The 14,980-nt window shown below is 35.7% G+C and overlaps 2 protein-coding genes across 2 annotated transcripts; both read left to right on the forward strand.

Moving 5' to 3' along the window:
• The first annotated feature begins 6,901 nt into the window (after positions 1-6,901).
• LOC147395253 (large ribosomal subunit protein eL36y-like) lies at positions 6,902-10,644 on the forward strand. The gene is made up of 4 exons (XM_086451941.1): positions 6,902-7,059; positions 7,388-7,492; positions 8,215-8,414; positions 10,336-10,644. The coding sequence occupies exons 2-4, from the start codon at positions 7,391-7,393 to the stop codon at positions 10,364-10,366; spliced, it is 333 nt and encodes a 110-aa protein (XP_086308067.1). The 5' UTR covers positions 6,902-7,059; positions 7,388-7,390; the 3' UTR covers positions 10,367-10,644.
• Positions 10,645-12,463: 1,819 nt separating this feature from the next.
• LOC147395254 (H/ACA ribonucleoprotein complex subunit 4-like) lies at positions 12,464-14,560 on the forward strand. The gene has a single exon (XM_086451940.1). It carries the CDS (start codon positions 12,643-12,645, stop codon positions 14,344-14,346), a length of 1,704 nt encoding a protein of 567 aa, XP_086308066.1. The 5' UTR covers positions 12,464-12,642; the 3' UTR covers positions 14,347-14,560.
• Positions 14,561-14,980: the final 420 nt, after the last annotated feature.

Below are 14,980 nucleotides of genomic sequence, written 5' to 3' on the forward strand. Positions count from 1 at the left end.
GGATCAAAATTAGCTTCTTGAACATCAATGCCATGTAAAGGTCTTCTAAGATGCTATATTAGATCACATCTGCATCGAGCGTCGTAATGTCACATGACCAATCTAAATGGTGCAATATTTTGGCCCCTGACAATTCTCAAAAAAAAAAAAAAAAAAAATTGATTGATCACAATTATCACATTTTAATTAAAAGAGCAATAATTTATTTGGGAGAAAATACCAAAGCCATCATGTATGGGTTCAAAATTAAGGTTTAATCATATTTTGAAATATATATCTATAAGGTTATATATCCATTTTGTTATATATTTATTTATTTTTAACTAAAATGGGTACCCACTAACCAATGTGGGGTCACATTTGTTATATTATCTTTTTTACCCTTCTCACAAAGCTCAAATAAAAAGACAATATTTTAAGAAAAAGTCAGAACTATAGTGGAGGGGGGGATCGGGTTTAACGTTGAGAATAAGGTATAAAGGTAAATTAGTTTATTTGCGTGAATTTGAAAAATGGTATAAAGGTAAATTCAGTTTAGTGTCCATTCAGAAGATACCTGTTTTGATAAAAACCAACAAATACCAAAAAGGGGAATATAGCCCTTTTTATAAATATTTTAAAAAATGTAACTGGATCAATAATTTCAATAAAATATAAGGCGGTTTGGGTAAAACACCCTATATTTTTGTCAGTTGAGTTAGAAATATTATTTTTTTCTAATTCAACTTTTGTTTTAATTACTTGCAAATAATTTAATTAATTAAAAAAATATATATATGGCTAATCAAGACAGGTAGCTTGTACGTCTTGTACCCCATTGAGTGGATCAAGGTTGGTGAAAAAAAAAGAGAAATTCTATTTCCATACCAACTTTTATTAATAGCACACCAAATTCACATGATATTACCCACTTCTTTGGGTGCTCTTAGTAAAAGTTGGTGTGGTAATAGAATTTATCTTAATTAAGGAGACAGGATGTCGGTGCAACAAGTTTATTGAGAAAAAAAACCCTATTTTGGCTCTAAGTGAGCTGGCTCAAATTAATGGTTTGGTCTACCCCCTCTCCATATCAGTCATTTATGTGGGCATGAATGGACATGCTTCAATGTCTTAAGTGGGCCAATAATACATACTTGCGCATACATCTCAGGTGGTTGTGTGAGTATTAAGCTTGCATTGTTGGCCCCAAATTCAGATATATTGATAATCATTGTAAAATGATGTTAAAATCCTAACATAAGGTCATTATCAAAGAGACGTTGCAAGCTATGGTACTCAAATCACATATGGTTGTGGTTCAATCTTGTGGCCCTTTGTAGATCGATTGCAATTTTCATGAACGGATTCAGTTAAAATAGGTAATCTTTCGTCTTGTGGATCCCCTTGACCCTTAAACCGGTTGCTTGCGTGCAATGATCTAAATAAGCTATCCAATGCATCGTGGTTCCTTGATTTGACATACATAAGTGCTTAACACTTCAGGGATGCTTCATTCATTTGTGGAAGTAAAGAATATTCTAACTTTTTTTAGGGGGAGAGGGGGACCGATGTTTCGGGCCTGTTAATCCACCCTACCAATCCTCAGGGTACGGATATTCTAATTTGAGAGACTTGTAAGTGGAGGTGAGAACTTTTTTGACCTATTTCGAGACAAAATTTTAATTTTAGTATCTCTGAAACTAAAAATCAACTCTCTTTTTGACATTTTTCTAGATACGAACAAACATGCATCAACAAACATTTTTTGAGTGATCCTATTTCCAAAGGACCATTTTCAAAGAATTTTTTTTTCTTTTAAAGAATGTATTTTCTCTGCAATCATGCGGATCCTAAGATTAAGATACTCAAATCAAATGTATAGAAATCATTTTCTTATAAATCTAGCAATCAAGGTGAAATATTCATCGGTGTGGCACGCGGCTCATAGGAAGACAAGGAGTTAGATTGCTACTCAAACTCCTTGGGAGTAGAATTGGACCTACACTTATCAATTATTGAGTAATATGTGTTCTTACTTTATAAAGCGTACCAATAAAATTACATCCCAAGTGGTTAAGTTGTCAATCACTTAAGTTCTCCCAATAAACAAGGAAAGATGACCTCTTACCTCATTTTTTTTGCTAATATTATTTTATGAATAGCAATAATGTGACTCCCTCAAGTGACAAACTCAATTGATTACCCTCAAGTAACAAATTTGAGAATCATACATCTGCGCTCCTCGAGATACATGACTGCCCTTCTTTACAAAAATGTGTATCTCGAGGGAATCGTGTATCTCCGAGGAGCGCAGATCTACAATTTCCGAACTTGTCACATCAAATAATTGATTAAGTATGCCACGGGGGATAGTCAAATTATCACAACTCTTATTATACATAGCCACGGGGGATAGTCAAACTATCACAACTCTTATTATATATATATATATATATATGGATTGATAACTCCTATGGCGAGACAGATGTGAGCTTATGTTACATGATTATACACTAATATATGAACTTAGGCATTAATCTAAAAATGTAATTCATCCAAGGAAGTTATATGGTTTATCACAGATTTGTTTAGAAAATAATGCTGAAGTTACCTCAAGTTTGGATCTCACATGGCACACCTGTATGGGAATCTTAGATATTTTCCTCGAGATTCGAGTAAAAAACACGTATGATTATATCTACTTTCACGTCAAGAAGTGTGATATGAGATCAATCCAGCACGACTCTATTTTTTATGTTATCAATATTAGTTTGATAAATTTGAAATATGGTAGGTGTCTGATTAGCACCAACTTGCCATCTAAAAATGTATTATAAATATCAAGTAATTCAGGACTGCTTTTTGCTGGTGTGACATGTTGCAGCTATGGTGGCGTTGTCGGGTCGATATGGTTAAAATAGAGATCTGGTACTGGCACCTCAACCTTTACTCTTTACACCCCCATTAACAATAAAAATAAAAGTAAGCGAATGGTTGAGAATAAATAAAAGTTGGGGTGCCATAATAGGGCTCTCTCTCAAGATTTTTATCTTTTCGGTTTATGATTTATATGCCTAATCCTAATTCTAAACAACTACTGAAATTGTTTGAAAATGAATGTTATAATGTTAATTAATGACTTGAGCAAAATCTTGGTAATGTTTGAATAGTGTGTTTTAATCTTTAATTGGGGTGTGATAAATAATTTAAGAAATTGGGTGTAATTAGTAAAAGTTGTGGTGTCAAAAGAAATTAGAAATTAAGGTATCTAATTTCTATGTATTTGATAACTTAATTCGATGTATTAGATACCCATTATGTATCTAAACCAAAATAATTAGAACTATTTGAATATAATAGGTTTGGGTTATGCTAGTGAAGCTGATGTTGTAACTTTTTTTCTTTTTCTCTGATTCTTATTAGACTCTAGTGGGAATAAGAGATACCTATAAATAGCAAACCAACAACCATTGTTTCCCTTGTTCGCTTGATTTGGGAAATTTAATTTAATTATTAAAGTTTGATTCTCTTTTGCAAACTTGATAAAGTTAGAACCTTCAATAATTCAGGTAACCATTATTGAGATCTTGATTAAATGCTTAGAGCCTTTACAAAGTTGGGCTGATCTAATTGGAGTTATACTTCATTTATCGAGGTAAGAATTTGAGCAATGAGAGTGACCTTTTAGTGTGAGGGAATGTGAGATTATGACATTGTGATGAAATTTCTTTAACTATTTGGTCTGTAGCTTTGAGATTTGAAAAAAAAAAAAGTTACAGCCATTAAGTTATGTTTGAAAGGTGAAAGAAGTAGCCCACTTATACTTAAGTTCTCACTTTATGGTCGGAATGTACTCACTAAAGATTAGTTGAGATGGTAAGGCATGATTGGGTTTGCTCCCCAGGTCGTGTCTTCGAGTCTCTATATGCCCCTCCATGTAGAGTACTTACCTGTTGTAACACGTGACATTGTGGGATGGTGTGTTTGACTCTAGGTAAGCTAGTCTCACTTAAGGTGGGGATAATCCCTGGGCTAACGAAAAAAAAATAAAAATTGGGAAATGTTAACATCAAAATCAAGTATTTTACGTCAACAACCTCCAAACATGATTTTAAAACTCGTTTTGATGTCTCATCTCGTCCATGAACAGATCGAGTCGTTTCAGAAGAGTTTTTCAATACGTTTGAGCCGTCTTGTTCAACAATGAGACAAATGAACCATGGTTTTAAATCTCGTTGGATACGTTTGACTTGTTTATTCGTCTCATTGGTGGACGATGACGAGACGTATCAGACAAGTCATCTTGGTCTCGGACAAGATTTAAAAACCTAATGGATCAAATTGCAATTTGAAAAATATTAAGGTCTATTCTCAATATAAGAGTTTTGGCTAAGCATGTTTAGCACATGGGTGGCGGATGGGGGGTTAGGAAGGCTGACAAATAGGAAATAATGGAGCTTTTCAATTTATTGTTATTGTTTCAACAATTTTTATTTGCCTCCCTATAAAATGTTATATACTTGAGATGCATCCTTAAATTAAAATCTTGACTTGCCTCCTTAAAAGTTTGGTCCTAAATCAATCAATGAAGGAATCCTTATCCTTTGTACCATGGAGTTGAATATCAAAGTTTAATATAAGGTTGGGTTGGGGCTTTGGAGTTAAGCCCTGACATTCCTTGCCCTATTGTATATATGGGAAAACTTGTGGATCGGGCATGGTTTAGTACGGCTCGATCCAATGGGATGGGTTTGGTTTAGAATTTGAAGCCCTATTATCACCGGGCCATTTACAGGTTGGTTTGGCCCGACCCATTAAAGCTGTGCTGACCGATCCAATCATTCATGGATTATTGTCGGAAAAGAGTGACGTGTGGCACATAAAAAGATCGAGTGTAAATTAGCTACCCAAGTCTGAGATGCACATGATCTAGGGTTTTTATTGACATTCAAATGGTCAAATATTGAAGGAGTTAACTCATATTTTGTTTAATCAAGGGAGGTATCTCATTATTCATGAATGTAAGTACATCAAGGCCTTCTTAAAAAATATATATAATAATAATAACGACTAAAGTAAGGAACAATGAAAGTGGACCTCCCACTTTATACGGAAGTGCGGTATTAGTAAAATATTACGGGCTTTTGACTTAAAATCATGAGTTTTTACTATTTTTAGTCAAAGTAGGGTTTTAAAAAAATTGAACTTGAAAACAAATAAGCTTATTCAAGATTCTTTGTAGACTTTTCCTTAATAACATTAATGTATCTGTTTGCTAATCGGGCCAATGATTAGCAATTCGATGTACAGTAAAAAATTGTTACGGGATTGATTCAAGTATGATTTGAAATATATATTTAATGGTATATTTAAAAATTCGATAAAAAATACGAAGTAAAGCAAAAACTTCGATACAAGAAGATTCGGGTATAATTCAACTTCAATACTCTAAAAAAATTTCAAAAATTTGTGTGTATATGCATTAAAATTTTCATACTACTAATCTAAATATTTAGAAAACTCCTCTATTATTTTAAGATTTATTATTTTTATATCTTATTTTTCAAAATCACCATTAGTATCCTTCGCAAATTAAGAATATATGATAGTTTTATAAATGTATTTAAACACTTAAGCCTTGTTACAAGTCAATAACACTTTGATACCTTTACACATATTCCATTTTAATATTTATTCTAAAATAGAATGTATGGGAAAATTTTTAAATTATAAATATAATGCAAAAAAAAAAATATAATATTTGAATTAATTGAGTTACCAAGGCTCAAGTTCAAAAAATTCAAGAGGAGAGAAGAGATACGTAAAATGAGTGAAAAAAATCAATTGTTGATTGATAATTGTGAGATTTGATAACAAACAATGATTAGTGATTGTTGAATGATGGAATCTTTAAGTGTAAAGAGAGAATAACAAAAATATTATCATGTGATATTGATATATAACCTTTATATTATAAAAATACGGGTTAATTTGTGTTTTAAACTCTTTTTGCATAATTTATTCTTGATTTGTTTAATTCGTTGATGTTTGTGTTAAGAAATCAGATGCAATCGAAAAACAAACATAAGATGCAATCACACAAATAAACAATATGAAGAGAATCGATTCATGTTATAATTTGTACTGAGTTCGTAAAATCAAGTGAATCGCGAATCCACTAAATTTTGATTGGGTTCAATAAATCAAAGCATTAAGTTTAATAAAGCCAACACTTTGGCTTAACAAATCAAATAAAATTTAATTGTTCACATTTAAAATTTGAATTATTTTATTAATTTATTTTTATTGAACTTAGATATTTTTAACATTATAATTCTACTTATAACTTGTATACTTAACTCGACTCATATAATATATATATATATATATATGAGACATGTACAGCACCTTACAATTTATCTTATGTGAGTTAGAAGTTTCGGAATGAGTTGATTTTTGGTGAGGATGATCTCTTAACCATAACGATCATCCTCACAAAAAACAGTTTCATTCCAAAACTTTTAAGCCCATAAAAAATGGATGGTCCATGATTCTTTTACTTGTAAATATGTGGTTAGAACTTTTATAATAGACTGATGTTTAGCAAGGATAATCTTCTTATCGTGGGTATCATCTTCATAAAAAATCAACTTATTCCAAAGCTTTTAACCCATGTAGGACAAATATTAGGATGCTGAACATTTTCACATATATACATATAAACACAAATGAACCAAGCCAACGAACCGATCTAAGAAATCAAAACGAACCAATTAACGAATTATCTCTACCTACCCCTATGAACCGGATTCATTGTAGAGTGGCCATGGACGAAGCTCGAATTCGACCACGAACCGGCTAACATTGATGAAAGTTCAAGTCGACTCAAAGGTGCTACTGGTGTGGCAATATAAGTTCATCAATATTAACAAAAAGTAGGACGACGTATATCTGTAGTCACTATCAACTATCAAGGAAAGTGAGTCTAGGGTTTTGCCGCCCAACTCTTCTGGTCTCGTGTCTAGTGTATCGTTTCTGCTAGTGTGGAACCTTGGCTTCAAATCTTAAACCGAATTTGAGGTAATCAATTCGACATTCTTCATTTCTTTTATCTGCAACAATTTCTGATCTAAATATAGTCTAAAATTTATGATTTTCCCCATTTTTGTGTGTGTGGATAATTTGACGTTGTTTTTCTTTATTGGAACTCTAATTTGCTCAAATGATTCTGTTTTGTAGTACTTAAATCTATTACCAATTAGACCAAATCGATATTCTAATCTCAGATCAAATGCATATATTTTGATTCTAAATATTCTACATTGCTCGAAATTTTACAGAAAGTTTATCTAAAAATGATCTTTTGTATTTGTTCATGTGTGATTTATTCTGTAAATTTGGTTAACAGGTGATGGCTCCACCTCAACCTAACAGCGGGCTGTTCGTCGGATTAAACAAAGGACACATCGTCACCAAGCGAGAATTGGCCTCTCGCCCATCTGCCCGTAAAGGGGTATATAACTTTACACAGCTTTAACGTGTTTCTGATACAAATCCAACCAATACACGACAAATACATAGGCGTTAATGGTTCCAAAAGCTAATCCCAGGGGCAGAGCTAGTAAGGAGCTGGTGGGGGCAATTGCCCCCACAGAACTTTGAGACACCCCTATATTTTCAACTAATTACATGCCCCATTTGTCCCCACTCCCTCACCTCTCTCCCCATTTGCCCCCACACCCTCACCTCCCTCCAATTTTTGTCCCCCCCCCCCCCCCCCCCTTTCAATTTTTTGTTGATGACATTGCCTCTTGACTGGCCCTTCTCATAGACTAATTGGAAATGACCTAAATATCATTTTCTTCAACTTCTAACCAAAAACTTCTGAATTTCTCCCTAAAACCATTCATCTTCAAATTCTTCAATTATACAACTAACCATAGTTTCCGCCCCCTGGCTAATCCCATAACTCTTTGGGTCGTAAGATACCACTTGCATTAACACCTCAGGAGCCCACATTGGTAGCCTTACCCTAAGTTGTGCCTCCAAGGTTTTAGCTCGAGACATCATGTTGGTTTAGATACAAAATGATAGTAACCCAACCAATACACGAACAATACCTAGGCATTAATGGTGCGGAAAGTTAAGCCTATATATAGTAGATCTCACTTGTGATTTGTATTGTTTTGTTATATTCATTTTGGTGGTTATTTGTTTGATAATATTGTGTTTCAGAAAACCAGTAAGAGGGTTCATTTTGTTAGAAACCTTATAAGGGAAGTTGCTGGGTTTGCTCCCTATGAGAAGAGGATTACCGAGCTTCTTAAAGTAGGGAAGGACAAGCGTGCATTGAAGGTGGCCAAGAGAAAGTTGGGTACCCACAAGAGGGCAAAGAAGAAGCGTGAGGAGATGTCTAATGTTCTCCGCAAGATGAGGTAATATCCTTTTCTATTTATTCTCCTGGCTTTCTGAATATTCTATGTAACATGTTCAGCAAGGTTGCACTTGTGATATACTTCAAGATTTTGACAAAAACATAACATGGGACCTACTAGTTTCTTATATACTAGTCTATAGTTTTTTTTCTTTCTTAGATAGATATTAACATCTATTAAAAAAGAGGATGGATTGAGTATAGAGTGAAAGAATCTAAATATGTAAAGGAGTTACTAGGACATTTTCCTGCACTAATTCGGTCCAAATATACATGTATAGTTTGGTAGATACGAACTCACCCTTAATAACTGAAGACTTGGTTTTGGACAAAATGGAATGTACGAACAAGATTTGTTTAGCTGACCTTGTTGTTATTGTGCATGATGGAAGCTTGGAAGTTTTGTCTCTAACAAGTTGGTCCAATTGTTTTCCCTTCCAAAGAAGCCTACTTGAAATAAACTATATCTAAGTCGCATCCAATATTGTAAAGATGATGTATGGAAATCACTCGTAAGGCTCTACTTGGTATGCTGTAGACGAATGCTTTTCACAATGAAAGAAATGTATACTTTACCTCCTGCATGGTGGCAGCCCAGGCCCCAAAACTTCACTTGGGTATTTCTTTATTGTCAAAAACACATGTAGTTACTCAAATGCATATGCCTTTGCGCTTGGGACACAAATCGCCAAATTCACATGGAGCTTGAATACACAAATAAACTTACTGGAAAAATGCTCTTGGTATCCCAATACCTTTGAAAAAAAATTCATGGCTGAGGTCAAGAATGAAATTCCAGAAATATGTCTGGATGCACTGGTGTATAACTTTGAAAACCAAATACTGTCTTAAGTTTTCATGTCTCTTGATGCACTGGTGCCTTCTCATTACCTTGTGGTCGCTTGATTTGGAGGTTCTTTCACCATTTGATCTGTTGGTGTCTTTGGGGAAAAGCATAATTGTCATATATTTGGAGACAGAATCAATTGTTGATGTCATTATTTTGGTAGTGAAGGCGAAGAAGTTCTACTGGGAAGTATCAACTGCAGCCTAAGAGGACTCTGTGTCAAATTCTTGGTGTTCAACTAGAGGGAGACAGCATCCTAGTCTTTCTGTCTGATATTTATCTTGGTTCTTTTCTCTTGCTTGTGCTGGTTGGTGTCTCATGATCATCTCTATAGTCTATACTCTCTTTGCCTTATGTAAACTATCTGTTTCATCTAAGGGATTCCTCTCCTCTTTTTTGTTCCCCCTGATAAAATAGAAGAATAAGGAGAAAACCAGATATATCATTCCTGTTCAACAATATTAGATGCAGTAAACCCAAAAGATAAGACTAGCAATAATTACTTTGTCAATTTTTCTTGATAAAGTATATGATCTCTCATCAGTGGTTCACGCCTAGTCAACTAAGTTTTTAACCTTAACCTTATGTTCACCAACATACCGTCTAAAGTCTACCTTCCCACCTTTTATCTTGTACAACAGAGGCCTTTCGTGTAAACTGCTCCGGCATCCTTTGTTGCCTGTTGTGTTTCCTCACCACTCTGATCAAAGTAACACAGTAGTTACTCCTTAATGGATAAAAGAGAAAACCAGCAAGAGCTACTGCAAATGCCAATTGTCACCCTAAATCTTATCACAAGTTGCCATTTTGTCTATAACTCCTTAAAACACTTGGGGAGTTGATTTTAGTGTTTGTTTGGTTTTTATATCAGTTATATATCAACCACCACACCAACGGCATCGACAAAGCCTTATCCCAAAGATTTGGGTTTAGCTAAACAAATCATGTTCCTCCATTCTACCATGTCAAAACCAAGTCTTCTGCTGCCACCATCTCCATCGATGTTCATATCTGCTTTCACTTACATGCATCCATTAGCCGAATTGCTTCCAATATGTGGTCATCTTTTGTGCAGGTCTGCTGGAGTGTCTGAGAAGAAGAAATGATGAAACAATTTCCAAGTCTTGTGGTATGAAGATTATCTGGGTAGATTATTCAATATTATAAATAGTGCATTTTGACAATTAATTTAGGGTACTGGATTTGATAAGGTCATTATATTGTTCTAACAATTTTGGAATACTTGGCTTTAGTTTTCTTTTTTTGCTTTTCTTTGCATGCTTTATGTATGTGGTGTCCTGCAAGGCCAAGGCTATTATTATGTAGGGTTCTGAAAATGTTGAATTCCCAGTATATCATCATTTGTTGTTTGAGACCAGGACAATCTAGATCTTTATAATCCGACTTCATGGTGCCCCATCTGACTTTGAAGCAGGCAGCCCACTTCAAAATTTGAAGGAACCCTCTTTCGCACTGACATGTGGCTTTTCATATTTAATTCACATCCCTACTTTTTCATCAATATTTGGGATACATCCTCGAAGATGCTATGTGTAATCCAAAAAAGAGGGTTCTGTCAAAATTTTGAAGTGGGCTGCCCATTTCCTATCCCCCCTTCTCCCATGGAACACATTGGTTCCCAAAGGAACCAAATTTGATGGGATCCACAAAATGGTAGTTAATACATGAATAGGTGTTTGGTTTGGATTGTTAGATTTTGAGAATTGGGTTTGCCTTTTTTATATTTTACTTTTTGACTTATAATTTTAATTGTGGGAGTCATTTTTATTATCTGAGTCGATTAACAGGAGATTGGAGAATCAGATTATTAGCTAGAATTGGATTCTTGTATCCAAGTCCAATTCCCCGGAATTATTATACATATGGGTGCAAAGGGAAACCTCAAGAGATTCTTGGCTGAATTCAAAGTGAGTTTCACTATTCTCGCCAACATGGTTTAGGTGGTGAGTTGTATTCCTTTGTGAGATGGTTCAAATGATGACAAAGCCCCTCAACCAAGTACTTCTCCTTACGAAAGATAACCTAAATGCCCACATATTGAATCTGATGGGTAAATTTTTTTACTTCAGGATTCACTCTCCTCCAATCTCTGAAGGGCAAGATCGGACTTTAATGAAATTCAAATCTATAGGTTTTTGGGTGGAAATATCAAAAGTTTTTGACAAGATTGGGAAGGTAAGAGTTCATCCCCGGAGGTTGAAGAGTTTGAAGATATACCTTTGGAGAGAACCAAGGTTTTTGGACAGTTGAAATGAGGGCACTTAGGTCATTTTTATTAGTCTCTTATTGAAGACCAAGGTATGCTATTAATGGTTTGAGTAGGATCCAGTACCAATTTGATAAGGATCGAATCAGTCTCGAGATCAAAGCAATAAGAATTAGATTGGATTAAATTAAATTTGATTCTTTTTTACATCATTTCTCATATCTTATCTGATGATTCTATTAGATTAAACCTATGATCCGAAGTATAAATCAAACAAGAACACAAGAATCTCACACGACACAAGATATACGTGATTTGGTCAAAGCATCGACTTACGTCCACGGGCGAAAAACGACGATTTCACTATATTAATCAAAGAAGAACTAGGTTATAATTTCTCTCTGTCTCTCGTATATCTCTCACACCCTTTTAGGGTTTTCATCTCTTACCCTTTATCTGCTTAAGGTTATAAAGAAGTTAAACGGGTTGGATCCAAAATCAAATTAACTAGCCCAATATTTTACTTTGGGCTTCGCCCCTAGACTTTCAGTAATGGTGGGGAAATCCCACACATTACCAATTAAACGGGTCATGCGGGTTATTAACGGATCATCAAAAGATCCGGATTAAATTCACGACAACTTTACATATACAAGAATAGAAGACATAACCCAACAGATTCATCCTTAATCAATCTGATAGTTATTGAATCGGATTCTTATTGGATCCAAATCCTCATACCCATCTAAATTTATGTGGTCGGTTTCGGATCTGATCCGAACCATTGACAACTCTCTGGACTGAAGTTATTTGGATGCGTAAGTCCAGAATTCTTGAATCAATCACTTGATTGTGATTAATGGAAGGTCCACCAAGTTAACGGTCCTGATCCTCTCCTAACATGCAGTCCGCAATATTTTACCGTATGTAAGAACTATGTCAACTTTCCTCTCTCTAAAAACCCTAAACCTTCAAAGTGTCGTGGCTTCTCCACTCTTTCACCTCAACTGCGTCTGCATCAAACATCTTTTACACTACCTAGTAGCTCTATATAAATAAAACCTAAAAAAAACGAAACCCTAATCCAACAGTCTTATTTCTTTTCGTCCTCCCTATAAACCCTAAAACCCTTAAACCTCCACAACCGAACCAACAATGTCAGAGGTCGAGCTATCTCGTTCAGAGAAGAAGAAGAAGAAGAACAGAAACAGAGACGAAACAGATGAATCCAACAAATCACTAGTTCCCTTCGAATCCGATCCAACTCAGAAGGAAAATTACCTCATCAAACCACAAAGCTTTACTCCTTCCTTAGATACCTCTCAATGGCCGATCCTCCTCAAGAACTACGATCGTCTCAATGTCCGTACAGGACACTATACTCCTCTCCCTTCTGGGTTTTCTCCTCTCAAGCGTCCTCTCGCAGAGTACATCAGGTACGGTATCTTAAATCTTGATAAACCAGCAAACCCATCTTCTCATGAAGTTGTAGCTTGGATTAAACGGATTCTTCGAGTCGAAAAAACTGGTCACAGTGGAACCCTAGATCCAAAAGTGACAGGAAACCTAATTGTCTGCATCGATCGAGCCACCCGTCTCGTTAAATCTCAACAAGGTGCAGGAAAAGAGTATGTTTGCGTTGCTCGACTTCATTCTTCGGTGCCCGATGTTGCTAAGGTTTCCAGAGCACTTGAGACACTCACTGGTGCGGTTTTCCAACGCCCTCCACTAATTTCTGCTGTTAAGAGACAACTTCGAATTCGAACTATATACGAAAGTAAGCTTCTTGAGTTTGATTCTGACAAGCATTTGGTTGTTTTTTGGATTTCTTGTGAGGCGGGCACATATGTGAGGACACTATGTGTCCATTTGGGTTTGATATTAGGGGTTGGAAGTCATATGCAGGAACTTCGGAGAGTTAGGTCTGGGATTATGGGTGAGAAAGATAACATGGTTACGATGCACGATGTGATGGATGCTCAATGGGTTTATGATAATTATAGGGATGAGACTTATCTTAGGCGAGTAATAATGCCGCTTGAAGTGCTCTTAACTAGTTATAAGAGATTGGTTGTGAAGGATTCGGCGGTTAATGCTATTTGTTACGGAGCTAAGTTGATGATTCCTGGGTTGTTGAGGTTTGAGAACGATATTGAAAATGGTGAAGAGGTCGTGTTGATGACAACAAAGGGGGAGGCGGTTGCATTGGGTATAGCTGAGATGACTACGGCAGTTATGGCAACTTGTGACCACGGTGTGGTGGCGAAGATTAAGAGGGTGGTGATGGATCGAGATACGTATCCAAGGAAATGGGGATTGGGACCTAGGGCTTCTATGAAGAAGAAGATGGTTGCAGAGGGGTTGTTGACTAAGCATGGAAAGGCAAATGAGAAGACTCCTGCAGAGTGGCTGAGAAATGTGGTTCTACCGACTGGAGGGGATGCCATGGTTGCGGGCAATGCTGCTGCATCTGAACAGGTCTCCGTGAAGGAAGAGGTTGTTGTAGTAGAGGAGAAGAAAAAGAAGAAGAAACATAAGGATGAAGAAGGTGGGGTGGGGCATAAACGTAAATTAGAGGAAAACAGTGATGGTCCGGCTCTTGTTTTGACTAAGAAGGTAAAGGTTGAAGAGAATGAGGAAGTTGTTGAGAAGGAAGAGAAGAAGGAGAAGAAAGAGAAGAAGAAAAAGAAGGACAAAGAGAAGAGTGTAGTGGGATCTTCTGATGAGGAGAAGTCCGAGAAGAAGAAAAAGAAGAAGAAGAACAAAGAAGTTGAGGATGCTAATGGTATCAAGGAGGAGACAGACAGAAGTGAAAAGAAGGAGAAGAAGAAAAAGAAGAATAAAGATGCGGAGGAATAGAAGTAGAGATGAATGGACTTGGTTGATCGAGATATCTCCCATACCGGACTACTGTATGTTCTTTTACTTAATCTTATTTCTAATTGAGTATTAGCTGCTTTTGCAATCCTTGGCATGTTTCCTGCAGAAATGTTTTTCAATTTTCGCATCTTTTGGATATTAGTGGTTTTTCAGCTACATTAAACATTTTGAATCATGAGTTGGTTTAACGTTATTATTTCTTCATCATCATCAAAGCCTTATCCCAAAAATCTGGGGTTGGCTGAAATTTACTCTTGCAGGAGGACCAAGAATGTGTAGCTTGGTTACATTATCATGGGCTTGGTTTTTCTTCCCACACATATTTAGCTTTGCCAGTTATGCCTTTGTTTCATTAGAAATTGGAACGATGTATGGTTTTATGGTCGTTAATTGTTTCAAAGTCATTTTTGTTTCCCGACTTTTTGATCCTGAAGTGAGCTTATGTTGGTTCACAACCCATTTGAGTTTCAATTTGATCAGGGTGTTTTGATTTACCATCAAATTTGGTCTTTTAGAACACTGATCGAAACAACATTAGTTAACCAGTGCTTGGCCATCTGTGGACTTCATGTCAGGGGAGAGACTAAACTTGTTCATTGTTGATTCTTCTGAG

Source organism: Akebia trifoliata, chromosome 8 (genome assembly GCF_017979445.1).
Source record: "Akebia trifoliata isolate Shusen 1 chromosome 8, ASM1797944v1, whole genome shotgun sequence".
Lineage (NCBI taxonomy): Eukaryota > Viridiplantae > Streptophyta > Magnoliopsida > Ranunculales > Lardizabalaceae > Akebia > Akebia trifoliata.